This window comes from Agelaius phoeniceus, chromosome 9 (genome assembly GCF_051311805.1).
Source record: "Agelaius phoeniceus isolate bAgePho1 chromosome 9, bAgePho1.hap1, whole genome shotgun sequence".
Classification (NCBI taxonomy): Eukaryota; Metazoa; Chordata; class Aves; order Passeriformes; family Icteridae; genus Agelaius; species Agelaius phoeniceus.
Window position 1 is genome coordinate 976,854 of NC_135273.1, and position 26,791 is coordinate 1,003,644.

The 26,791-nt window shown below is 51.7% G+C and overlaps 1 protein-coding gene across 1 annotated transcript in view; it reads left to right on the plus strand.

Moving 5' to 3' along the window:
* TCERG1L (transcription elongation regulator 1 like) overlaps positions 1–26,791 on the plus strand; it is a 62,588-nt gene that overhangs the window by 10,019 nt on the left and 25,778 nt on the right. The window contains exon 4 of the mRNA XM_054637685.2: positions 5,399–5,557. Coding sequence (XP_054493660.2) covers positions 5,399–5,557 — 159 coding nt within the window. The remainder of the gene's footprint in view (positions 1–5,398; positions 5,558–26,791) is intronic.

The window sequence follows — 26,791 nt, forward strand, 5'->3', positions numbered from 1 at the left end:
CCTTTGCAGTGGGATATCCCTGTGTCTGTTCCATTGCAGGGCTATCCCTGTGTCTGTTCCATTGCAGGGATATCCCTGTGTCTGTTCCCATTGTAGGGATATCCCTGTGTCTGTTCCCATTGTAGGGATATCCCTGTGTCTGTTCCCTTTGCAGCACCCTAACCCTAACCCTAACCCTAACCCACACTCCTCCTGTCTCAGTCACATTTTCACATCACCTCCCTGCTGCAGAATCCATCCACCTCACCCGTGTCCCTGCGCCTGCCTGGGCCCTTTTGGGGTCTCTGGTGTCTGTGGGGAGGTGCCCCTCTCTCAGCTCAGGTTCAGCTCAGGCTGCAGAAGCCCGGCTCGGTGCCAGGAGGAGGTGCCAGGACATTGCCCTGCAGGCTGTAGTGCCCAGGAGCTTTCAGCACACTGAGCAGCACCTGTCTGACACACCTGGGAACATCTCTGCTCTCAGAGGGTGACAGTGGCACCATCGGGCTCCATCTGCAGCTGAGGTCAAAGGAAGGGACACTGAATTCTGCCCGAAGCCCTGGAGATAAAAATGCAGAGAATCCAACCTAAAAATAGTGAAAATTCTTCTTAGAGACATCGGCTGGGCTGGATGCAGGCACAGCAGGGGGAGGATGGTGATGGGAACAGGATGGTGTTGAGGATGGCTTTGGGAACAGGAACACTGCATGTGCCCAGGAAGGTTTGGAGTGCCCATCCCTGGAGGTGTCCAGGGAATTCCTGGAGGTGGCACTCAGGGCTCTGGGCTGGGGACAATGGGGCACAGCTGGGACTCTGATCCTGGAGGGCTTTTCCAGCCCCAGTGGCTCTGGGATTCAGAGGAGAAGTTGGCACCTCACTGCCAGAGTGCACCATGACCTGGGGAAAACACCATGGCTGGAAAGAGTCCTGCATGTTCCCCTCATTGCAATATCAGTGATGGCGATATCAGTGATGGTGATATCAGTGATGGCGATATCAGTGATGGTGATATCAGTGATGGTGATATCAGTGATGATATCAGTGATGGCGATATCAGTGATGATATCAGTGATGGCGATATCAGTGATGGTGATATCAGTGATGGCGATATCAGTGATGGTGATATCAGTGATGGTGATATCAGTGATGGCGATATCAGTGATGGTGATATCAGTGATGGCGATATCAGTGATGGTGATATCAGTGATGGTGATATCAGTGATGGCGATATCAATGATGATATCAGTGATGGTGATATCAGTGATGGCGATATCAGTGATGGCGATATCAGTGATGGTGATATCAATGATGATATCAGTGATGGCGATATCAGTGATGGCGATATCAGTGATGGCGATATCAGTGATGATATCAGTGATGGCGATATCAGTGATGGTGAAATCAGTGATGATATCAGTGATGGCGATATCAGTGATGGCGATATCAGTGATGGTGATATCAGTGATGATATCAGTGATGATGATATCAGTGATGGCGATATCAGTGATGATATCAGTGATGATGATATCAGTGATGGCGATATCAGTGATGGTGATATCAGTGATGGCGATATCAGTGATGGCGATATCAGTGATGGTGATATCAGTGATGATATCAGTGATGATGATATCAGTGATGATATCAGTGATGGCGATATCAGTGATGGCGATATCAGTGATGGTGATATCAGTGATGGCGATATCAGTGATGATATCAGTGATGATATCAGTGATGGTGATATCAGTGATGGTGATATCAGTGATGGCGATATCAGTGATGGCGATATCAGTGATGGTGATATCAGTGATGGTGATATCAGTGATGGCAATATCAGTGATGGTGATATCAGTGATGATATCAGTGATGATATCAGTGATGATATCAGTGATGGCGATATCAGTGATGGTGATATCAGTGATGATATCAGTGATGGCGATATCAGTGATGGTGATATCAGTGATGGTGAAATCAGTGATGATATCAGTGATGGTGATATCAGTGATGGTGATATCAGTGATGGTGATATCAGTGATGATATCAGTGATGGCGATATCAGTGATGGTGATATCAGTGATGGTGATATCAGTGATGGTCTTTGACTCCTCTTTTCATGGCGTGTGACTTTCAGAATTCCCCCTGTGGGTGCTGGGTGATTGATGGTAGCTCTGAAACCCTTTCAAGGCCTTTTTGGGCAGAACCCACAGCACGGTCGGGTTTGTTTGTGAGGGGAATCTCTCAGGTGGGTGCCCCCAGCGCTGGGGGAGCCTGGCCCAGCTGGCAGTGCCTTGGGCAGAGCTGGGCTGTGTTTGGGGATGCTGCCCGTGCTCTCCCAGCTCTGAGCCCCCAGGGATGGCCCTTCCTCCCTGGAGTTATGCACCAGCAGAGACAGAGTGAGAGCTCCATCAAAGGAGGGGAAACCACCCAAACTTCTCTTTCAGCTGAGCAATGAAACTTTGATGAGGGCATTGATGCAAGTTTAATGAGCAGCTCAGCTCAGCTCGGCGCAGGCTGTGCCTGCCCAGCTCACATCACTCTCCTGTTCTCCTGCCCTCTTTGGGGAAATCACATCCTCCTCTCCAGAAGAAAAGAATCAAATGAGAAGTAAACAACCTTCCTGCTCATGTGCCCTGCAGGAAGGCACAGCAGAGTCGTGTTTGCAGACAGCATTAGCTTTCACAGGAGGTGCTTTGTGGGTTTCTCCCAGCAGCAGACAGCTGGAATTGGGAATGAGCACAGGCTCTTGGAGGGCAGGTGTTTGACCCCACTGAAGGATTGTTCCACTCCCCAGGTGAATGAACAATGAGCTTCTGTTTAACACTTGGATTGGTTGGACACTGATGTTTTTTTTATTTTTTGTTTGTTTTTTAATTTCTGCCAGTTGGTCTGGCAGAAAAATCTGTTTTCATTTATCCATTGCTAAATGATCAAAACTTAAATATTTGTGGGGTTTGTTTGGCCTGTTACTTAGTGCATCTGCAGGTGCTCCTTGGCATGGAGGAATAATGACTGTGGAAATAATGGGCTTTTTATGGTGACACTGAAAACACTAAAACTTCTGCTTTACTAATGCAGAGTGTATTTTGTTGGGAAATAATTGTTTGTAAAGGGCTGGGACAAAGCTGGGGGGGCTCGCCTGGAGAGGAGCAGCTCCAGGGAGAGCTCAGAGCCCCTGGCAGGGCCTGAAGGGGCTCCAGGAGAGCTGCAGAGGGACTGGGGACAAGGGATAGAGGGACAGGAGCCAGGGAATGGCTGCCAGTGCCAGAGGGCAGGGCTGGATGGGAGATTGGGAATTGGGAATTGTTCCCTGGCAGGGTGGGCAGCCCTGGCACAGGTGCCCAGAGCAGCTGGGGCTGCCCCTGGATCCCTGGCAGTGCCCAAGGCCAGGCTGGACACTGGGGCTGGGAGCCCCTGGGACAGTGGGAGGTGTCCCTGCCAGGGCAGGGCTGGCACTGGGGGTTTGGGGTCCCTCCCAGCCCATCCCCGATGCTGTGATCTCAGCCCAGGTCCCTGCTGGGATTCTCCTGCCTGGAGCTGTGCAGGGGCTGCATCCCCCACCCGCTGCCTCCCTCCCCAGCACCCACTCCCTGCTTTCCTGGGGTGCACATGGAAAGGGCCCCTCGGGTGAGGGAGGGGCTGCAGTGGGATCAGCTGGGGGTTCCTGCAGCCTCAGCTGCCTCCCAGCGCCTGCAGGGTTTGCACCGGGCTGGGCTTTGCTGGATGCCACAAGAAGCTGATGATTGCTTCATTCCTGAATGCCGAGCTCGGTGGAGGGAGGAACAGCTGCTGTTTGTCAGATTTGCTCTGCTCCTCAAGAGTTTTGCACTGCTGTTCTTGTTTATTTAACTTAATTAGCCGAGATTGAGCTCTGAAGGTCTTCCCTGCCACTGTCAGGCTGGGGACAGAATGGTGCAGGGGCTGCAGGGTGTTTGAGCTTTGGTTTGGGACATTCCTGGGGCTGCCCAGGGAGGGTTGGGGTGCCCATCCCTGGAGGTGTCACCTGGGGGTGGCACCCAGAGCTCTGGGCTGGGGACAATGGGGCACAGCTGGGACTCCATGGGCTGGGAGGGCTTTTCCAGCTTCAGGGATTCCATGAAGCGTCCTGCTGTGGTTTTGGGATGAAGGAGATGAGATGTGGAGCTTGTCAAACTCAGGGATTTGTGTGCAGGACACAGCTGAGCAGCCAGGCAGGCCAGGGAGCAGTGGGTGCCTAATATAGCAAGGAATAAATTCAGATTTGCCATCAGACAGTTACACTTTGGAAAGTTGAGAATGACTGTGTTCCCTGTGTTCAAATATTTGCCTTTTTTATTAAGTTTTTTCATTTAAATGTAATAACTCTGCACAGTTTGAGTGTGAGTCACTGCTGCCTTGTCCCTGTGGGTGATGTGCTCACATCTGTGGGGTTCCATGGCAGGAAATGCTCCAGCCACCAGCTGGGCATGGAATCACCATCACCAGAGGGGCTCTGGGTCCTTTGGAGTCACCATCACCAGAGGGGCTCTGGGTCCTTTGGAGTCACCATCACCAAAGGGGCTCTGGGTCCTTTGGAATCACCATCACCAGAGGGGCTCTGGGTCCTTTGGAATCACCATCTCCAGAGGGGCTCTGGGTCCTTTGGAATCACCATCACCAGAGGGGCTCTGGGTCCCTCAGGAATGGCTCTGGCACAGCTGGGCTTGGGGCACCTCTGGGATCAGCCCAGCCCTGCCCAGGCAGGGCCACCTGCAGCAGGGACACAGGAACGCGGCCAGCAGGGTTTGTAATGGCTCTGCAGACTCAGGAAATTTTTCTGGCTGCTCTGAAGGGTTCGAGCCCCTGCCCAGTGGGCTCAGAGACTTTGGCACAGAGCTCAAAACTCTTGTGCTTTTGATTTAGCTTTTGGAAATAAACAATTACTAACTTTATGTGAAGAATTATAAGCTATGAAAGTTTAAGTAGAATGATAGTGAATTTACCACAGGATGGAAAATAGATTTTTGAGGTTTTTAGCATGGGGGTTTAGGGGGCAAGATGGAGGAATCTGGGCATGTCCAGCCTTTCTCCTTCTTCTTGGCCTCCATCTTCTGCTGTGATGTTGGCACTTTTGGATTGGTTTAGAGTAGAAGCTCACTGTCTAACATAGGTGATAGGTATTGGGAAGTTATTGTAAATATTGTACACGTAGTTTTTAGGATAAAAAATTAACACCAGCCTGGGGGCAGGCAGAGTGCCTCTGTCTGTCCTGCTGAGTGGACCTTGGCTGGACAGGAGAAAGAATTTTATAGATAAGACACAATAAACAACCTTGAGACCGAGAAATGAAGAGCTCTGACTCCTTCTTCAAACGCCGGGCTGGGAAAAGAGACTTTCTGACATATCTTGGGGTCACTGTGAGCAGCAGAGACCCCGAGATCTCACCCCTCTCTCTCTCTCTCTCCCACAGGTGGGTGCCAGAGCAGCCTTAAAGCCGTGGGTGGCACACAGAGCCTGGCGCTGGTGGCCCTGGAGCCCGAGGCCCCGCAGGCCGCGCCGGGCCTGCAGCCCTGCCAGCTCCTCACCCTGTCCCCCATCAAAGTGCCCCTGCTGGCCTCGCCCTTCCCAGGTAAGGCTCCTGTGGGGCTGGGGACAGTCTGGGCAGCTCAGGGGCTCTGGGGTGTGCTGGGTGCTGGGCACTGCCGGGGTTAAACTGGGGGCTCTGGAGCCGTGTGGAGCTGTGCTCTGGGCTGGCTGTCAGGAGTGGGTTCAGAGCTCCAGGGATGTTTGTCATGGATGTGGCCCTGGGACATTTAGGGCCAGCTGAGTTCGTTCCTGCCTCCTCTGAGGGGGTTCTGTGGGCAAACCTGTGAGCCCCCCAGCCCACCCTCAGGTTATGGTTGTGTGGTCACAGCTGAGCTGGAACGTTCATGTCCTCAGCTGGAATGTTCATGTCCTCAGCTGGAACGTTCATGTTCTCAGCTGGAACGTTCATGTTCTCAGCTGGAACGTTCACTTTCTCAGCTGGAACGTCCATGTCCTCAGCTGGAACATCCATGTCCTCAGCTGGAATGTTCCTGTCCTCAGCTGGAACGTTCATGTTCTCAGCTGGAACGTTCACTTTCTCAGCTGGAACGTCCATGTCCTCAGCTGGAACGTTCCTGTCCTCAGCTGGAACGTTCATGTCCTCAGCTGGAACGTTCATGTTCTCAACTGGAACGTGCATGTTCTCAGCTGAAATGTTCATATCCTCAACTGGAACGTGCATGTTCTCAGCTGAAATGTTCATATCCTCAGCTGGAACGTTCATGTTCTCAGGTGGAACGTTCATGTCCTCAGCTGGAATGTTCATGTCCTCAGCTGGAACGTTCGTGTCCTCAACTGGAGCGTTCATGTTCTCAACTGGAGCGTTCATGTTCTCAGCTGGAACGTTCATGTCCTCAGCTGGAATGTTCATGTTCTCAACTGGAATGTTCACGTTCTCAGCTGGAACATTCATGTCCTCAGCTGGAACGTTCTCCCTCTGAGCTGGAACGTTCATGTTCTCAACTGGAACGTTCATGTCCTCAGCTGGAATGTTCATGTCCTCAGCTGGAACATTCGTGTTCTCAGTTGGAACATCCACTTTCTCAGCTGAAAGGGCCCTCACGAGGTGCCTGCACACCGTGGTACAACACTTTATGAAGTCCCCAGCAGATTGTCTGGGTGTTTTCAGTTCCAAACGTGCTGGGAGAGCTCAGCCCGGGTCCTTTCCCAGCGCTGAGGTGTGGCTGGTGCCTGCAGAAATGGCTTTTCTCTGGGTGCTGAGTGGAACCTTTCTGAAGGTGGCAGCTGAGGGGGCATCCCTGCCTGGCTGGGCAGGCCTGGGTGGTCACAGCCTTTGGGCAATGTTTGTGACTGCACCTGGGGTGCCTGGGGCTGTTTTTAGAACAGTTGTCTGCCAATTAAGTGAAAAATGTAAATGAGTGAAAAATGTAAATGAGGGTGCATCTTCCATCCTTTTGGTAATTGAGGTGTGGCACAGCAAGGCACAGGGAGACTGAATTCTGCAGAAGGTGCAGCTCTGCTTTGGTGTTGCTGGGGAGCTCTGCTTTGGTGTTTGGTGTTTAATGAGAGCTGCATCCCAGGGATTCTCCTTTCTGCCAGAGCAGGGCTGTGGGACCAGGGCTGGGAGCAGCAAAGGAGGCTCAGGGGGCCCCTGTGGCTCTGCACAGCTCCTGCCAGGAGGGCACAGGGACAGGAGCAGAGGGAACAGCCTCAGGCTGGGCCAGGGCAGCTCAGGGTGGGCACAGCAGGAATTTCCCCATGGAAAGGGGGCTCAGGAAGTGCCCAGGGAGGGTTGCAGTGCCCATCCCTGCAGGTGGCACCTGGGGTGGCACTCAGAGCTGGGGACAGGGTGGGGATGGGGCACAGGCTGCGTTTGTCAGATCCACATCTCACCTAAAAACTGACCCTGGGGTTAATGAGCTGTGACCCTGGGGTTAATGAGCTGTGACCCTGGGGTTAATGACCTTCCCACACTGCCCTTGTCTAAAGTTTATGAAAGGCCACGGGCACACAGTAGCAATGAACTTGAATACCCCAAAATGACATGAGTTCCAGCTTCAATCTCCATGTTTATTGGTGCCTGGAAGGCTGAACACTGTGTGTTTGGTTAGCCCAATAAATTGATTATCCCCTGTTAATTGATTCTATTAGAGAGCAGTGTCCTGTTCCTGCCTTGTGTGGTCCTATGTCTCCAATCACAGGCATTTGCTCAATTTGATCAATAGTCTTAGGAGTGAATATTTATCTTTTAAGCCTTTGATTGTGGTTAGTTTTGCAGTCTTGCAGTTAACTCCTGGCAGCCTAATTAATACCTTTGGGAATAGCAGGGTGTTCACATGAGGTGGGAGGTGTGGGAAGGGCACAGGGCAGGTGGAGACCCAGGCTCTGCTGCTTTTCCATCCTCACAGAGGAAATTCCTTAGAATCCCCTCAAAGCAAAACACCAGGAATTTAGGGGAACTGTGAGTGTGCACAATGCAGCGTGGTCATTTTTAAAAATTCCCTCTTAATACAATTTATTTTACATTTTGGGAAGGAAAATCAGAAGCAAAGCTATGAGAGAGCAGAGGATATTTGGGGAATTTAAAGGCAGCCTTTTCCTGCAGGAGGCTGTGAAGGATCCCAGCTGGGTCCCTGGCACTGGGGCTGAGCACACAGGGCTGGGAGGCGCTGGCTGCTGCAGGTTGCTGTGCCTCGCCTCTGCAGCCAGTGGTGCTCTTGGGGATTGTTTTGTCACTGTGCTGAGCCTAGAAAAACTTGTAATGATGAAATAAACGTGTGGGAGAGAAGCAGCATAAAAGTCCTGGGTTTAATAGCAACATAAAATGCTGTTTTATATGGAATAAAATATTGAAGCTTGAGGAAGCTGTCCATGGAGTGATCTGTGGCTGGAGAGGCTCCAGCTCAGGCTCTGTGCAGTGAGAGGGGCCCTGGCCCCACATTGCTGTGCTCTCTGCTCCCACACCAGTGAGGTGAGCAGAGAAGGTTCCAGCAATGCAATTGCAGCCCCATTTTGGGTTAGTATTGCTTTTATTTCCCTTCTTCATTTTGCAACTACTGGTGGTGCTGCTTGTGCATCTCCCAGGCAAATGTTCCCTTAAATATTTCATGGCAGCCTGGCTGTGAGTGTGGATTTTGTGCCAGGTTTAACAGAAAGACTAAACAGGAGCTTGTGGAGATGCAGCTCCTCGCTGTGCTGCATCTTCCTGGGCCCTGCTGGGGGAGGAAACTGCATTTCCCAGCACTGCCACGCAGGGCTCTGAAATCTGCCTCAAAGAAACCCTAAATGCATTACATTTGCAAGCACCAGCACTTACCTGCAGTAATTAAAGAATGGGGTGTCTGGTAATCTCTAATACCCCTCTGCAGCTCCTGCATAAAGGAGTGGGTGTTTATTTTCCTCACATGCAGGTTTTTAATGGTAGCAGTGAAGAAGGTAAGAGATGAGCCTGTGCTTACGGACTCTGTAAATTAGCAGAGAGCACAAATATTAAAAAAGGCACCATCTGCCATAGAATCCATTTGCCACCTGTTCCCTGGCTCTCAGCATTATTTAAGGGTTTAAATGTGGTGGTTTAGGCTGCCACGGAGCAGCTGGGAAGTGACTGAGCCTTTTCCTCTCAGCACCTTAATGCTGAGTGCCAAGGGCAGCCTGGTGCCAGCTCTGTGCCCGAGCTCTGTCCGTGTCTGTCAGTCTGTCCGTGTCTGTCAGTCTGTCCGTGTCTGTCAGTCCCTCCTCGGCAGGGACTGCTCACTGAGCCAGGCTCACTCTGTGTCTGTCAGTCTGTCCGTGTCTGTCACTCTGTCCGTGTCTGTCAGTCTGTCCGTGTCTGTCAGCCCCTCCTTGGCAGGGACTGCTCACTGGGCCGGGCTCACTCTGTGTCTGTCACTCTGTCCATGTCTGTCAGTCTGTCCGTGTCTGTCAGTCCCTCCTCGGCAGGGACTGCTCACTGAGCCAGGCTCACTCTGTCTGTGTCTGTCAGTCTGTCCGTGTCTGTCACTCTGTCCATGTCTGTCACTCTGTCCGTGTCTGTCACTCTGTCCGTGTCTGTCAGTCTGTCCGTGTCTGTCAGTCTGTCCATGTCTGTCAGTCTGTCCGTGTCTGTCAGTTTGTCCATGTCTGTCAGTCTGTCCATGTCTGTCAGTCCCTCCTCGGCAGGGACTGACTGAGCCAGGCTCACTCTGTCCATGTCTGTCAGTCTGTCCATGTCTGTCAGTCTGTCCGTGTCTGTCAGTCCCTCCTCGGCAGGGACTGACTGAGCCAGGCTCACTCTGTCCATGTCTGTCAGTCTGTCCATGTCTGTCAGTCTGTCCGTGTCTGTCAGTCTGTCCGTGTCTGTCACTCTGTCCGTGTCTGTCACTCTGTGTCTGTCAGTCTGTCCATGTCTGTCAGTCTGTTCGTGTCTGTCAGTCTGTCCATGTCTGTCAGTCTGTCCGTATCTGTCACTCTGTGTCTGTCAGTCTGTCCGTGTCTGTCACTCTGTCCCTGTCTGTCAGTCTGTCCGTGTCTGTCAGCCCCTCCTCGGCAGGGGCTGCTCACTGAGCCCGGCTCAGAGCACACTCAGAGCTGGCTCATGGGCTGGAGGGGCCCTGCTGCTCGTCCCAGCAGAGGCACAGACTGTCCCAGCACGGCCTGGGAAGGGCTCAGGGCTGGGGAGGGCAATGGGGTGAGTCCCACTGAAGCCCTGAGCTCAGCCTAAGGTGCCCAGGGCATCAGCATGGACTGGTTTGGAGGGACCTCAGAGCCCTCCCAGTGCCAGCCCTGCCATGGCAGGGACACCTCCCACTTCCCAGCTGCTCCCAGCCCCAGTGTCCAGCCTGGCCATGATGTTCCAGCATTTTCCAGATGTTTCCTAGCCAACCTCCTCCCTCCCAGTTCCTTACTGGGAGGGCTGGGCTGAGCCATGTGTCCAAACCTCTGTGCACACTTTTTCCTTCCTTGTGTTACTGAGATTAATTAGCAGCTGCACTCCAGTGGGTCAGAGCCTGGGAAGCCCCTGCTGGGTCTGTGCTGGGTCTGTGCTGGGCTCACTGCCCCCCTTTGGCATCCTCCCTGTGGGAATTCTGAATTCTCAGTTCACCTCAGCCCAGCCTCCCCTGCACAGGAATTGCACAGCATCAGGTGAGCACAAATGAACGAATTTGGGGGAGCAGCCAAAGTTCCAGGCAGGAATGTGGGGCTCACTGTGATGGTGTTCACAGGGGTCCCAGGATGAGGGGAGAGACCAGGATCTGACTCCATGTTTCACAAGGCTGATTTATTATTTTATGATATATATTATATTAAAACTATACTAAAAGAATAGAAGAAAGGATTTCATCAGAAGGCTGGCTAAGAATAGAAAAAGAAAGATAACAAAGGTTTGTGACTGACTGAGACAGTCTGGACAGCTGGGCTGTGATTGGCCATGAATTAGAAACAAGCACATGAGCCCAATCCCAGCTGCACCTGTTGCATCCCACAGCAGCAGATAACCATTGGGGACATTTTGTTCCTGAGGCCTCTCAGCTTCTCAGGAGGAGAAACCCTAAGGAAAGGATTTCTCATGAAATACCATGGCCACAGCTCCTCCCCTGGGGAAGCCTCCCCTGGCCTTGCTGGGTGTGCCCCTTGCCTGGCACTGCCACTGGCACAGGCTGGCTGGGAGTGCTGGGTGGCACAGGCTGTGCTTTATGAGCTGCCTGTAAATGCTGTGCCCAGCTCTAATGCTGGCTAACGAAGCAGGCAAATGAATGTTGATAGTTATTAGAGTGATAACTTCCTGCCTGGGCTGACGTTCAGCACAAAATCACGTTTTGGTTCCCTGTCTGTGCTGGCACACCAGAGGGAAGGTGGGCTGGCACAGGGGCTCAGATAATGCCCAGAGCCCACTGAAATGGTACCAGTTCCCTCCTCCTGCCCAGTGAGCCCCTGCTGGAGCTGGAGCTGCCACTCAGGAGCCTGTGATCCTGGGGTGATGGCTTTCAGTGTGAAAATTCAGCTTGTTTGGGTTACCCAGGCAAAATGCAGGAGGAGGACGGGCAGGGTGAGGTCAGGCACAGCTCTGTGGAATTGCACATTTTTTGCACCATCCAAAGCCAATCACGGGGAGTTTCTTGCTGCAAATCCATGGTGGGTTTATGGATCACAGTGCACTCGGTACCAACAGGGGTTCCCAAGGCTTTGGGATGTCTGGGGAGCAGGAGCTTGACCTGAGGGTCAGGCTGGACATCAAGAAAAGGCCCCACCTCAGTCCTGCTTAGGCCAGGCTCATGGTTAGGCAGCTGCTCCCATGGTGTGCTCCAGGAGAGGCTCTCAGTGCCTGGGATGTAATAGCAAGGTATTGACAAAAGGAAAAATATCAATACTGCAGTGGCAGTCACAAAAGACAAACAACCCAAATCCTCTCAGTCGTGCCCAGCTTTTGGTAAATGTCATGGAAGTCAGAGTTAATTTACTGTGTCTGTAAGTGCTTGTTAAAGCACTGAGCTGGGCTGTGCTGTGGGAAGTGCAGTGCTGGGCACTGTTTCCATCAGGTTTCCCTCCCAGGAGCAGCAGCTCCTCTGCTCAGAGCCCTGCCAGGTGGGGTTTTGTCGCACACATCTTTTCATGGAAAATCCTTTCCTTAGGATTTCTCCTCCTGAGAAGCTGAGAGGCCTCAGGAACAAAATGTACCCAGTGGTTATCTGCTGCTGTGGGATGCAACAGGTGCAGCTGGGATTGGGCTCATGTGCTTGTTTCTAATTCATGGCCAATCACAGCCCAGCTGGCTTGGATACAGAGTCCAAGTCACAAACCTTTGTTATCATTCTTTGTTTTTCTATTTTTAGCCAACCTTCTGATGAAAGCTTTTCTTCTATTCTTATAATATAGTTTTAATGTAATATATATCATAAAATAATAAATCAGCCTTGTGAAACATGGAGTCAGATCCTGGTCTCTTCCCCCATCCTGGGACCCCTGTGAACACCGCCACAGGTTTTCCCCATCCAGGTGTTTTGCAGAGATAATCAAAACCCCACAACTTTTGTGGAAGTTGTAAAGCTGGTGTGTTTATTACAGTGCTGGATGCATGTGGGAATCATTCTCCTAAAATGAGGTCCCTTTTTATCCCCCTCTCAAATACACATGCACACAATTTCACAATAGGTTCATACACATTCATTTTAATTAATTTCGCCTGAGTTTGCCGCTGGTTCTTCTTTATCAGAAAGCATTCCCAGGTCAGGCTGACCTGCTCTCACAGCCTTCTCTGTCTCTCTGTGTCCCTCTGTGTCCCCCCTTATCTCTGTCCTTCACTGAAGCAGTTTCTCTGAGCCCAGGCTTTTGCAGTCAGGCTAAATAGCTCTGTTTTCTAACCACAATTCAACTCAAAAATGTACATTTCACCTAAATCAAAATGGATTTCTGCCCTGGAAAATTTCCACTCTGCTCCACAGGTCCGGCTGGGGCTCGGGGGTTACACACTGACACAGGAGTTTGTCCTTTTCCTGGTCCCTCTCAGGAGCCTGGCCTGCATGGGGCAGGCTGGGCTCTTTTTCTTTCTCTTGGAGGCTCAAATTAACTGAGATTTGTGTCATGTTAAAAGCCCTCACTAAACGGGATATATTTCTTGTAAGTGGAGCAGAAGTCTTAGAAGGAAAACCCAAACTGAGTGAAAGAAAGGAATGAGCCTTGGAAGGACAGTGGGAGCCCCTGCTTGTCCCTCTCCAGAAGAAGATGAATGGATGAGAATTCCTGTGAGAATCCCTGAGAGTTTTAAATCAGGGCTGAGGGAACACCTTGTTGTGGTGGCTGCTGCATCCTGATATTTATTTATGCAGTTAAAGCATTAGGAGCTCTGCAGGGGTGGCCAAGGCTTGGTGGAATGGTGCTGGGATGCAAAACAATCCCCAGGGGATGTTCAGGCCCAGCTTTTGTGCTTTTGGGGTGCCCAGCAGGAATACTGGGGGACCTGGAGAGGGGACCAGGGCAGCAAATCCTCTGAGGCCCCTGTAAAAGATGGGAGTGGTGTTGCTTTGTGTGCTTTTGTCTTGTTTATTAGGGAGGGGGGAAAAAAAGGCATTTTTAGACCTTATTTTTTAGGTATTCAATTTTATTATTCAGCTGTTTGGGGACTGGTTTTGATGCTGTAAAATGAAGCCACAGAGTGGATTTCAACTAATATATTCCCAATGTTTGGCCTGAATCAGGGCTGGATGTGGGGTGAACTCAGTACAAAGCTAAACCTGATGGAGGAGGAAGTTCCACAATCCCAGTGGATTAATCTCCAATTTTAGGATTTGCATCTGCAGGGCCTTGTCCCTCCGGGTGCAATTCCCAGCATGGTGTGTTGGGCAAGGGGACAACCTCAGCATTCCCTGGAACAGGAGGGGACCCTGCAATGCTCCAGACACTCTGCCCAGTGGGACTGGGAGCTGAGCAAACCCTGTGCCACAAACCATCCCGTGAATCACTCAAACTGCTGCTGTGCTTCATCTTGGAAACTCAAATTAATGTATAAATACCTGATTGGGAGTTCATTATGGGGGAACAGAAATTCCAGGGCACCATGATGTGATGTGGGGGGTCTGAGAGCTCAGGGTTTGTATTATTATTATTATTATTATTATCATCATCATCATTATTATTATTATTATTGTTGTTGTTGTTGTTGTTGTTGTTGTTGTTGTTGCTCCTCCAATCAAAAAGGCATTCCTGTTCAGCCCCCTGGATGGTGGAAGCCAAATCCTCAGGGATTTTCCTGGTGTTTGCTCCCAGCTTTGCTTTGTAGCTGTGGATGTTTCCTGGTGCCTGCCCCGTTCCTCAGTCAGGCCCCACTAAAGTGTACAGAAATGTAACGAGGTAAAACGAATCTTCCTTCTTGGCCAGAATATAAATAAGGCAACTTAATTACATTTCTCGATTTTAAGTGTGCCACAGGAGCTTCCCCAGGGCACTGAATGGAGTTTCATGGATTTTCTTGCCCTTGCAGCTCTGTTGGCACATGCAGGACGTGGGGATGGTGGAAGGGGAAAGGGACAAGGACCTGGGGACACTGGAGGGTCCCTGCCCTTGGCAGGGGTGCCATGGGATGGGCTCTAAGGTCCTTCCAGCACAAACCAGGCTGGGATTCTGTCACCTCCTGCCAGCCCCTGTTCCACACCGAGCTCCCTCTGTGGTGTCAAGAACCTGGGACCTTCAACCTGACTCAGAAACCACCAAAAAATGGAGCACAAGGGTCACAGTCCTGGTTTCTGCCTGGCTGGGCTCAAATTTCCAAATCTAATTTCTGACTCAAAGCCTCCCAGAAATGAGTGCTTGAAGATTTCACTCCAAAACACAAAGGATTGGTTCAGGCAGAAATAATTACAGTGCTGTGACAGGAGCAAGGGGAGGTTCTGGGGGTCTGATGCTGCATAATTCAGTGTTTTCTCTCACAATTACATCCTGTCCAGAGAGGAGATGGAAATTTGCTGCTGGGGTTTGCGTGAGGCTGGAAAAGAATCAGAAAAGTTTGGGAAATGGGACTGGGCAGAGCGGTGAGAGGGGCTGTGGGAGATGAAGGCTGTGGGGTGCCCATCACCATCACCATCCTCACCGCCCCCTTCTCTCCTGCTGAGGGCAGAGGCTCCTGGGCTGCAGGGTGGTCCCCCCTCCCCTCCCTGTGCTTGCAGAAGCTCTGTCCCAGCCCAGAGAGCCCCAGTCCCTGCAGCCAGGCTCAGCACAGATCCTGCTGTGCCCTCGGGCCCCTCCAGCCTTATTTCCCAATTTTCTGATTTCTCAGTCACTGGTGGCTCCATGAATAATTCAGGAGGCGCCTTTGGTCCGGGCTGGCTGCCACCTGCCCTGCTGGGAGGGCAGGGAGGTCACCGGGTCAGGAGCTGCTGCTTCACAAACTGCCCAAAAATCCAATCGAGCTTTTTCCCCCAGTTTGGAGGCTCCATGAAGGTGTGCAATGCAGCAGGAGGGCAGAAGGTGTACAAATAATACCAGCAGGCCTGGGCAGATCTCAGTGCAGTTCTACACCTTGGAACCAGGCTGGCACCATCTGCAGTCCCTGCTGGCGTGGGCTGTGCCCTGGCTGGGTGTCCTGGGAGGGAGGGGATGCCAAGGGAATGCCACAGCTGTGTCCTGGGCTAACAGGAACTGGGATCCCCTCAGTGAGCTGCCAGAAAAGTTCAGATTGTTGAGGCTTTCTTAATCATTAATAATGGTTTGTGTTGCTCTGCTCCCTGGGGCAGGGATGGGACCCAGGGAGAGGCTGGAGCTGGGCAAGGGGGTTTGGGTGGATTTTAGGGAAAGGTTCATCCCAGAGGGTGCTGGCTCTGCCCAGGGAATGGGCACAGCCCCGAGGCTGCCAGAGCTCCAGGAGAGCTTGGACAGCACTGCCAGGGATGCCCAGGTGGGATTGGGGGTGTCTGGGCAGGGACAGGGGCTGCACTGGGTGATCCCTGGGTCCCAGCCCTGGATATTGCATGATCCCACAGGATTTCAAACAAAGCCCAGGAGAGGATCAGAGCTCTGAGGCTGCAGGATGAACAATCCTGGGGTTTTTCCCTCAGTGAGCAGCAGAGCTTTGGGACCGTGGTCACAGGGGTTTTCAGGATGAAGAAGAGATGAGAATGTTGACTCTATGATCAGAAGGCTTGATTTATTATTTTATGATATACGTTACATTAAGACTATACTAAAATAAATAGAAAGGAAAAGGTTTCTTCAGAAGCTAGCTAAGCTAAGAATAGACAAGAATGAATAACAAAGATCTGTGTCTCAGACAGAGCAAGAGCCAGCTCTGCCATGAGTGGTCAGTGAATCCAAACACCCACATGAGACCAATCACGGCTCTACCTGTTGCATTCCACAGCAGCTGATAACCATTGTTTACTTTTGGTTGCTGAAACTGCAGCTTCTCACAGGGAAAAATCCTGAGAAAGGATTGTTCATGAAAGATGTCTGCGACAGAGCTTGGCTTGGCTTCACCCGGTGCTCATGGGGATGGCAAATCCAGGGCATGGTGGAATTCCATGGGCTCTGCAAGCCCCACAGCCTGGGGCACTCCCCTGGGCAGGAGGAGGCTCTCCCTGATCCCAGATACAGCTCCTGGGTGCCCATGCCTGGCAGCAGCGCTCGTTTGCAGAGATGGGGAGTGGAGAACAGCTGGTTTGGGTTCTGCTCTCTGAATTCCCCCAGGATTTGGGTTCTGCTCTCTGAATTCCCCAGGGTTTGGGTTCTGGTCTCTGAATTCCCCAGGGTTTGGGTTCTGCTCTCTGAATTCCCCCAGGGTTTGGGTTGTGGTCTCTGAATTCCCCAGGGTTTGGGTTCTGGTCTCTGAATTCCCCAGGGTTTGGGTTCTGCTCTCTGAATTCCCCAGGGTTTGGGTTGGGGTCTCTGAATTCCCCCAGGGTTTGGGTTCTGCTCTCTGAATTCCCCAGGGTTTGGGTTCTGCTCTCTGAATTCCCCAGGGTTTGGGTTGTGGTCTCTGAATTCCCCAGGGTTTGGGTTCTGCTCTCTGAATTCCCCAGGGTTTGGGTTCTGGTCTCTGAATTCCCCCAGGGTTTGGGTTCTGCTCTCTGAATTCCCCAGGGTTTGGGTTCTGGTCTCTGAATTCCCCAGGGTTTGGGTTCTGCTCTCTGAATTCCCCAGGGTTTGGGTTGTGGTCTCTGAATTCCCCCAGGGTTTGGGTTCTGGTCTCTGAATTCCCCAGGGTTTGGGTTCTGCTCTCTGAATTCCCCAGGGTTTGGGTTGTGGTCTCTGAATTCCCCCAGGGTTTGGGTTCTGGTCTCTGAATTCCCCCAGGGTTTGGGTTGTGGTCTCTGAATTCCCCAGGGTTTGGGTTCTGGTCTCTGAATTCCCCAGGGTTTGGGTTGTGGTCTCTGAATTCCCCAGGGTTTGGGTTCTGCTCTCTGAATTCCCCCAGGGTTTGGGTTGTGGTCTCTGAATTCCCCAGGGTTTGGGTTCTGCTCTCTGAATTCCCCAGGGTTTGGGTTCTGGTCTCTGAATTCCCCAGGGTTTGGGTTCTGCTCTCTGAATTCCCCCAGGATTTGGGTTCTGGTCTCTGAATTCCCCAGGGTTTGCTGTCCAGAGGAGCATTCCTGGGGCTGCTGGGCTCTGGGAGGTGCAGAGGCTTGGGAAGGACAGACTCACTGAGCTGTGGTTTGGGGGAGCCCCAGCTGTGGTGAACGTCTCCTCTGCTGGGTTCCCAGGGCATGAATGAATTGTTCAATCAGCGATTGCCTGGTGGTGATCCTGTGTGTGGAGATAACCCAGGCAGGGAGGCAGGGCCTGTGGCCTGACCCCTGTGCCAGCCTGCAGACCCAGGGCTGCCCAGGCTCTCCCCAATCCTGGTGGCACCTCGGGGATATGATGGGCCCTGTCCTCAGAGGAGGATTCTCCTTGCTGGAGACTTTTCACCATCTTCCCTCTTCCTTTCTGTCTTTTCTCTGCAGCCCAGCCCAGGCAGGGAAGGTTTCAGAGGGTTTTGTTTCACAGTGTGTAAAATGTCACTGTCATTGTCACTTGGGAACGGGATCTCTCAGGTGGAGAGAAGAGATTTGTCTCGTTTTTGGGCACAGTTCTGCCAAGATTTCTCTTTAATGAGTAAAGCCAGCTCAATGGCTCAGTCTCAGTGCAGAATTTTGAAATTCAGGGGAATGTTCACTAGAGAGGTGTTGATGCAAGAGGAGCAGCAGATCTGAGGCAGATAAATGGTGATAACTGGTTTGTCCTGGGAAGTGATGGGTCCCTTTGCAGGAGTGCCATTCCTACCTTGCCAGAGCAGCTCAGAGCACCTTGTCACAATTCCCCATACTGCCACAAGTGTCCCCAAAGGAATGGTTTGTGCTTCTCAGTAGAAATTCTGGTGCCTTTTGCTCTCCAGTTCCCCTGGCACAAAGCAAGCTCAAGGAGAAGCCACCCCTGGCTGGGGCTCTGCTTTCCCTGGGCTCCCAGGGCAGGAGGGATCTATGGAACACTTCAGTTCCATATCAGAGCAGTCAGAAATAAGAGAGAAAAGCTGAGTTTTACTCTGGATCACAGCACACCCCGAGCTGGAGGGGACCCCAAGGGCCCAGCCCAGCTCCTGGCCTGGCACAGGCACCCAGCAGTGCCCCGTGCCTGAGAGCCTTGCCCAAACACTCCCTGCCTGCCCCTATTCCAGAGCAGAAGCGGGCAGGGAGAGCCTCGAGCAGGAGCTGGATGTGCAGCCTGAGGCTGAGGAGCTGAGCCCAGCGGGGCCTGGAGCAGGGCTCAGCTCTGCAGTCACCCAGGGACACGAGCTGAGCCTGCCAGGATTTGCATCATTTGCTTTTCTAAGCAAGGCTTGAATGGGGTTTAATAATCCTGCTCTTTTTGTTATTAAATGTGTCGGGTTCAATTCCATCATGGTGAGCCCTGCTCTTACAGCTCCTCTGATGAGAAATCTCATTAAAAGTTGGGAAATGCTTTCTCTTGGCTTCTGCTGCTCACAGACTTCTTGTTTCAGTCTGAACTTCTTTTTTTCCCAGTTAAAGCCACTGTTGGGATTTGGCACAAAGGGAGAATTCCTGCCTGGGATCACAGGGGCAGCACCAGAGGATGTCAGGGTGGGCAAGGGCTTTGTTGGGATGGGCACAGGGCCTTGAGCAACCATTCCCCCCCAAAAGAGAAGAAATGGGGGTGACAGACCCTGTCTGAAATGATTCCTCTGAGGAATTTCTAAGCTGGGACTCCCCAGGTGTCCCAAGTGCTGCAGCAGGGCTCTGGAGGGTGGTCAGAGCTGTGGCTTCCTGGGATGGCAGGGAGGGCCAGGACCCTTCACAGGGCTCTGGAGGGTGGTCAGAGCTGTGGTTTCCTGGGATTGTCCCTGGCAGTATGGGCAGGACACTTCACAGGGCTCTGGAGGGTGGTCAGAGCTGTGGCTTCCTGGGATTGTCCCTGGCAGTATGGACAGGACAGTTCACAGGGCTCTGGAGGGTATTTCCTGCCCCTGAACCCAGCAGATTTGGGGTGTGGGCTCTGCTGGTGCTGCCACTCTCATGGAATCATGGAATAATTTGGTTTTGAGGGGCCCTTCAGAGGTCATCCTGTCCCCCTCCCTGAGGGAGGAGTGTTTCCCTGGCTGGTTTTTACAGGTGGCATTTCAAACACCAATAGGACAGGACTGTAAGAAATGGCTGAATGTGGCACTCCAGCCTTTGGGGGGGTTGATTTGTTTTGATTTCACTTTGCTTTTGAAGCCTCTGTGCCTTCCCTCGTTTCACTGCTCATTTGGTGGAAATTGCAAAAAACCAGGTTGTTAAAGGAGGAGAAATTGGAGAGGGAAATGTTCCCCAGCACAGCTCACTGCAGAACGTGCTCATTGCCACTTAGGCCTGACTCTGCAGATTTTCAGGAATTCTTGCTGACTTTCTTCCCTTCCCGCTCCAATAAGCAATTTACTCCAGCATTCACCAGTTCTGAAGTGGTTATGGCAATGCATATTGAAATGAAAGCTCCAAATGACCCTGCAGAAACAAAAGTGCAGCTCCTGCTCTGCTGGGGAGGGGCTGGGGGCCAGCAGGGGCTGGGATCTAATGGAGATCCAGCCTTGGAATGGTTTGGGATGCCCTAAATCCCACCCAGGGCATGGCAGGGAGCCAGCAGGAACTGGGATCTAATGGAGATCCAGCCTTGGAATGGGTTGGGATGCCCTAAATCCCACCCAGGGCATGGCAGGGAGCCAGCAGGGGTTGGGATCTGATGGAGATCCAGCCCTGGAATGGGTTGGGATGGCCTAAATCCCACCCAGGGCATGGCAGGGATCCAGCAGGAGCTGGGATCTAATGGAGATCCAGCCATGGAGTGGGTTGGGATGCCCTAAATCCCACCCAGGGCATGGCAGGGATCCAGCAGGGGCTGGGATCTGATGGAGATCCAGCCCTGGAATGGGTTGGGATGCCCTAAATCCCACCCAGGGCATGGCAGGGATCCAGCAGGGGTTGGGATCTGCTCAGGATCCAGCCCTGGAATGGGTTGGGATGGCCTAAATCCCACCCAGGGCATGGCAGGGACACGTCCCTCTGTCCCAGGCTGCTCCAGCCCTGCTCCTGGCCCTGGGCACTGCCAGGCTGGGAGGTGTCCCATGAACAGAGCAGTGATGTCTCTCCACATTTGTGTTCTGCTGCACACTGATTTGTCTGGGCATAAATCTCTCTCCAGATGTAGTTCTGTGCCTCATGCTTTTATTTTTCATTTCACCAAAGAAAGAAGACCCTTCATTCAATTTCTGACCTCCTCCCTGGGCAATTTATCCCTCTGATGGAATCCAGTGGGGTGACTTGGCTTCTACACCATCAATTTTAAACTAAAAAAAAAAACCCCAGAGCATTTCTGTGCCAAAATCCTGCTTCTCCCAGTCCCTGTGATGGCCTCGAGTCCCCAGTGCCAGGGCCAGGCTGTGCCATCGCTGCTGCTGCCACCCCTCACCTTCCAGCTCCTTGTCATTCTGCTGTGCTGCCCCCAGCCCAGGGTGGATTCTTTTTGTCCCTTTTCCAGTGCAGCAGGGAAGGAGCTCTTCAGCAGGAATTTCAGTATCCTTTTTGGATGCAGGAGCTCTCCAGCAGAAAATCCTGTATCATTTTTGGATACAGGAGCTCTCCAGCCAAAATTCCTGTAATTTCTGTATCCTTTTTGGATACAGGAGCTCTTCAGCAGAAATTCCTGTATCCTTTTTGGATATGGGAGCTCTCCAGCAGAAATTCCTGTATCCTTTTTGGATGCAGGAGCTCTCCAGCCAAAATTCCTGTATCCTTTTTGGATACAGGAGCTCTCCAGCAGAAATTCCTGTATCCTTTTTGGATACAGGAGCTCTCCAGCAGAAATTCCTGTATCCTTTTTGGATACAGGAGCTCTCCAGCAGAAATTCCTGTAATTTCTGTATCCTTTTTGGATACAGGAGCTCTTCAGCAGGAATTTCTGTATCCTTTTTGGATACAGGAGCTCTCCAGCAGAAATTCCTGCATCCTTTTTGGATACAGGAGCTCTCCAGCAGAAATTCCTGCATCCTTTTTGGATACAGGAGCTCTCCAGCAGAAATTCCTGTAATTTCTGTATCCTTTTTGGATACAGGAGCTCTTCAGCAGGAATTTCTGTATCCTTTTTGGATACAGGAGCTCTTCAGCAGAAATTCCTGTATCCTTTTTGATACAGGAGCTCTTCAGCAGAAATTCCTATGTCCTTTTTGGATGCAGGAGCTCTCCAGCAGAAATTCCTGTATCCTTTTTGGATACAGGAGCTCTTCAGCAGAAATTCCTGTATCCTTTTTGGATGCAGGAGCTCTCCAGCAGAAATTTCTGGATCCTTTTTTTCAGTTTGCAAATGGGAAAACCCAGACAAACATAAAGCACGGCACAGGTGGATGAAGGAGAGCAAAGCAGTTGGGTCATTCTGCCAGAGCCAGCAGTGCTGATTTCCAGGCTTGGCTCTGACTGGGTGGGAGAGCAGAAAATCTGATTTATAAAATTCTCCTCCTTTTTCCTCCCTGCTGATGGAAGTGGCCCCTGGGCACTCCCCAGGCCAGGTTGGACACTGGGAGTACCTGGGGCCCTGGGAGGTGGCACTGGCTGGGGTTTAGGGGATATGGATGTGGATGGGATTTAGGGGAGGGATAAACAGGGATTCCTCCCTCCAGCCCACAGCAGCCTGGCACTCTGGGGTTCTGCAGATGCTGTGCTTGCCTGGTGTGTCCCTCCCTCCCAGCCCTGTGTGCCCCTCGCTGCTGCTTTGCTGGTTCTGTTCCCAGCCGTGCCCACCCATGCCCAGTGCCCTGTGACCCCTGGGCTGCTCCTGATAGTGGAGCCCTGGAAAATGTTAAAGATAGAAAATGAAAATGTTGGGCTTTGTGTTTTCTCAGGTCATTGCTCCTGTGTAAGCAGTATGATAAATGATATAATTGTTAGATGTGGTGATTGTTTAGTAACTAAATATAATTATTGTATAAGCATCAGAAGAATCATGAGAAACCATGTTAGAAATTTAAGGGGGGAACCATGAGAAGCCATGCTTGACTGAAATCTGTGTATACAATAGAACAATATGAGTTTAATAATTAACATGAAAGTTATATAACAATAGAATATAAAACACGATCACCTCAAATGTATGGTGGGAGTCAGATTTGAGTGGAAACCACCCCAATTCCCAGAGCCCTTAAATAAAAAGCACCACATATAATGGCTGATGTGATCATGTGGTTTTGAACTCCAACAGTCCCAGCTGGCACTGAGGGGTCAGAGCTGTGCCCACCCATGCCCAGTGCCCTGTGATCCCTGGGCTGGTCTCAGCACAAAGGGCAGCAGGGATGGCCATTCCCAGCCCCATTTGGGTGGGTTTGGGCTCCCAAAGCACTGCTGGGGGCTCTCCCCGTCACCCAGGGAGCTCCATCTGCCCCTGGGGCTGAGCTGGGGGTGGCACTGGGGCAGGGCAGCTGTGCCGAGCCCGCAGCAGCTGTGCCAGCTGTGCCAGCTGTGCTGGGACGCTCCCCCCAGCCCTGTGCCTGTGCAGGCAGCCAAGGGCAGCTGCTGCTCAGGAAGCACCACACGTCCCCAGTCTGAGCACAGGGAAGGGCATAATCACATTCAGAAAGTGCTGAATGCTTTAATGAACGCGTCTGGGCCGTACAAAGGAGCAGAGGAAGGAAGGGAAGTTCCTCAGAGGTGGCTCCTGGGCAGCCTCGTGCTCACCCAGCAGGGGCTGCCCTGAGGAGGAGTGTGCTGTGTCCTTGAGGGGAAGGGGAGCAGGGCTGAGGGCTCATGGAGCTCAAGGGTGCTGCCTGCTTGGGAAAAGTCGATTTTTATTTTTTTTTTATTACTCCTTAATTCTTCCTCTTTTTCCAAGCAGAGAGTATTCTCTTGTGCTTTGCAGGTAGGCAGGACTGCCCCAAATTTCCTCATCAGGATGGACTGACTGTGCTTCCAAATGAAGCAAGTCCCTGGGCCCTGATCTCCAGCACCTCCTGGGGCCAGGAGCTGACAGCAGCACTAATAAACATGACTGGGTGCATTTCTGGGCCTGCCTGTCAGACACTGGGGCTGCAACTGCTGATTTCACTGCTCCTTCCCATTAGGAGAAGCAATGGTGATGTGCCAGGGTGTCCCAAACTCCTCCTCCCTGTGCCTGGGGACCGTGGGTTACATCAGGGTGAGTGCTCAAGGGCCAGGGCAGCCACAGCAGGGCAGTTCAGGTCAGAAATTAGGGGAGGTTTATTCATGGAAGGGTTGTAAAGCCCTGGAACAGGGAATGGTGGAGTCCCCATCTCTGGAGGGATTTCTGAGAGGATGTGGCACCTGGGGACATGGTTTAGTGGTGACCATGGTGCTGCTGGCTGGGCTTGATGGCCTTGCAGGTGCTTTGCAGCCGTAGTGACCCTGGGATTCCCTGATCCCAGCTGGTGCTGCTGGGGCAGGGAATGGCTCCCCTGTGATGGCCCAGCAGTGCCAGGACTGCGTGAGGTGTGGATTTATCCTGATTTATCCCCACTGCCCTCTCTCCTCTGCTCTCCTGTGCCTGGAACATCCCTCCCCACTGCAGGCTGGGCTCCTCTGTGGGGCTGCCCCACCTCGGGCAGGGCTCTGTGCTGGTGCCTCACCCTCATCACAGCAGCAGCTCTGAGCTCTGCCCTGCTTCTTCTCTCATTCAGTTAAAAACGCCAGCTTTGGGAGCTGCAGAGGAGGGTTTGAGTCCTTTCTTCCCAAGATAGGATGGTATAGCAAAGGTGTATAGTAGAGGTGGTTTTTGAGTTTTAGTAAAATGTATGTATTGTATTTAAATATCTGTATAGAAGCTTTGTTTTAAGAAGTTTTAGTTGTTTTTGATAAGCTGCAGCTGCAATGTCTTTAATTGAACTGCAGCTGGAACTGATAAAAATAACTAAAATAAAAGAAAGCAAATTAACCAGTCAAAGAGAGCCTTAAAAGAGCCCTGAACTGAGAGAGAACAGCATGCAGAAGAAGGAGTCTGTGCTGTGAAGATCTGCAGCCATATGAACATACCAAGGAAGTATGGACTTTAGCAATCTGATAACAGCAGTATGGGACTCTAGGGAAATGGAACAACAACAGGATGGGGGGGTAACTCTAAGAAGGGGTTTAGTCTTCAATCTTTGGCCTACCAGACCAATGTTTTTATGAACTATCGGAGTTAATTCGGGTTTGGGTGGTTTATTGCCAAGCCCAGCTCCCGCGGGGGCCCTGCAGGGGCAGCAGCAGCAGCGAGGGCACTGGGAAATGCTGGCACTGCTGGCTCTGAGGAGCTGAGCTCTGCCTGCAGCACCAGCAGGGCACGCTGGCTCCTGCAGCTGCCTCCTGGAGCTGCCCACACAGAGCTGGCAACTGCAGGCACTGCTCACATCCCACGGGCTGGGGCAGGGCCCAGCACTGAGCTCAGCCACATCACAGCTGCAGCTCAGTGCCACGAGGGGCTGGGGCAGTGTGTGATGGTGCCCACAGGGGTCCCAGGATGAGGGAAGAGACCAGGATCTGACTCCATGTTTCACAAGGCTGATTTATTGTTTTATGATATATATTACATTAAAACTATACTAAAAGAATAGAAGAAAGGATTTCATCAGAAGGCTGGCTAAGAATAGAAAAGGAAAGAATGATAACAAAGGTTTGTGACTGACCGAGACAGTCCGAGCCAGCTGGGCTGTGATTGGCCATGAATTAGAAACAAGCCCATGAGCCCAATCCCAGCTGCACCTGTTGCATCCCACAGCAGCAGATAACCATTGGGTACATTCTGTTCCTGAGGCCTCTCAGGAGCAAAAATCCTAAGGAAAGGATTTTCCATAAAATGTCATAGCTGCAGCAGTGCCCAGCACTGAATCTCTGACTCCTCACTGCTGCAGCTCAGTGCCAGCATGGCCAGGGAGGGGCTGGGGAATGGGGCAGGCACCAGAGAGACCAGGGGATAAAAATCTGTGTTGGGCATGGAGCAGCCTCCTCTCCTTCCCACCTCCTCCTGTCCCTGCTCACCTTGTCCCTGTCCCTGCTCATCTTTTCTCTGTCCCTGTCACCTCCTCCTGTCCCTGCTCACCTTGTCCCTGTCACCTCCTTGCCCTCTGCCTTGTGTGGCTGTGTTGGAAGATGCTGGAAATGGCTGAAAGGATCCCAGGAAGGTGCAGATGTTCTCCAGAGGCACCGATGGCTCATCAGCCTGGCCCTGCCAGCACCCAGAACTTCACAGGGAACAGCACTGCCCTCCTCCCTCCCTCTCCTCAGCATTGTTTTAGAGTAGAATTGGCCTGAATTTAATCACAAAGCAGCAGAGTGTGGGTTCACACTCAGGTGTAATTCCAGCCCAGGTTATGTTCAGTTCAGAGCAGAGGCTGATATTGCACCGTGACATTCAACTCCATCCAGGCTGTGTTTGTATTCCGAAGCCATCCATTGCAAAGGCTGCTCTTCATAAGCACAAAGAGCTCCAAAGCATAAATATTTATTCCTTAAAGGTTAAGATTGCCTTAAATCATTCCAGCTTATTTGGTGAGCAGCAGTTATAATTAAAATAAGCAGTTGAACCCCATCTGCATGTATGAAATGCATATATATGTGTATATAAATATATATTTATATGTACTTGACTCTGGTGCGGATGGAAGCCGTGGGATAATTGCTTCCATCGCATCAGAAGATGCACTGATATTGTTCCTGGATGGGGTAATAAATCAGCATAAAGAAGCAGCTGAAATTATAGAATGGCACGGCACGTTTGAGAGGTGGCAGAAGCCGAGGTGGGGAATGAGCAGAGCTCGTCTCCAGTGCAGGGTGCAATTGCAGGGATAATTATGCAAGTTATGGAAATCATTCCAGTTTTGGCTGCAGAGAACTCACAGAACCCAAGGACGGTGTGACCGTGTTCACAGGGGTCTGAGGATGGGGGAAGAGACCAGGATCTGACTCCATGTTTCACAAGGCTGATTTATTATTTTATGATATATATTACATTAAAACTATACTAAAAGAATAGAAGAAAGGATTTCATCAGAAGGCTGGCTAAGAATAGAATAGGAAGGAATGATAACAAAGGTTTGTGTCTCAGACCAAGAGTCCGAGCCAGCTGGGCTGTGATTGGCCATGAATTAGAAACAAGCACATGAGCCCAATCCCAGCTGCACCTGTTGCATCCCACAGCAGCAGATAACCATTGGGTACATTTTGTTCCTGAGGCCTCTCAGCCTCTCAGGAGGAAAAATCCCAAGGAAAGGATTTTCCATAAAGGATATCTGTGACAGGACAGGGCTTGGAGCACCTGGGACAGGGGAAGGTGTCCCTGCCATGGCAGGGGTGGCACTGGGTGGGATTTAAGGTCCCTTCCAGCCCACACCAGGCTGGGATTCCAT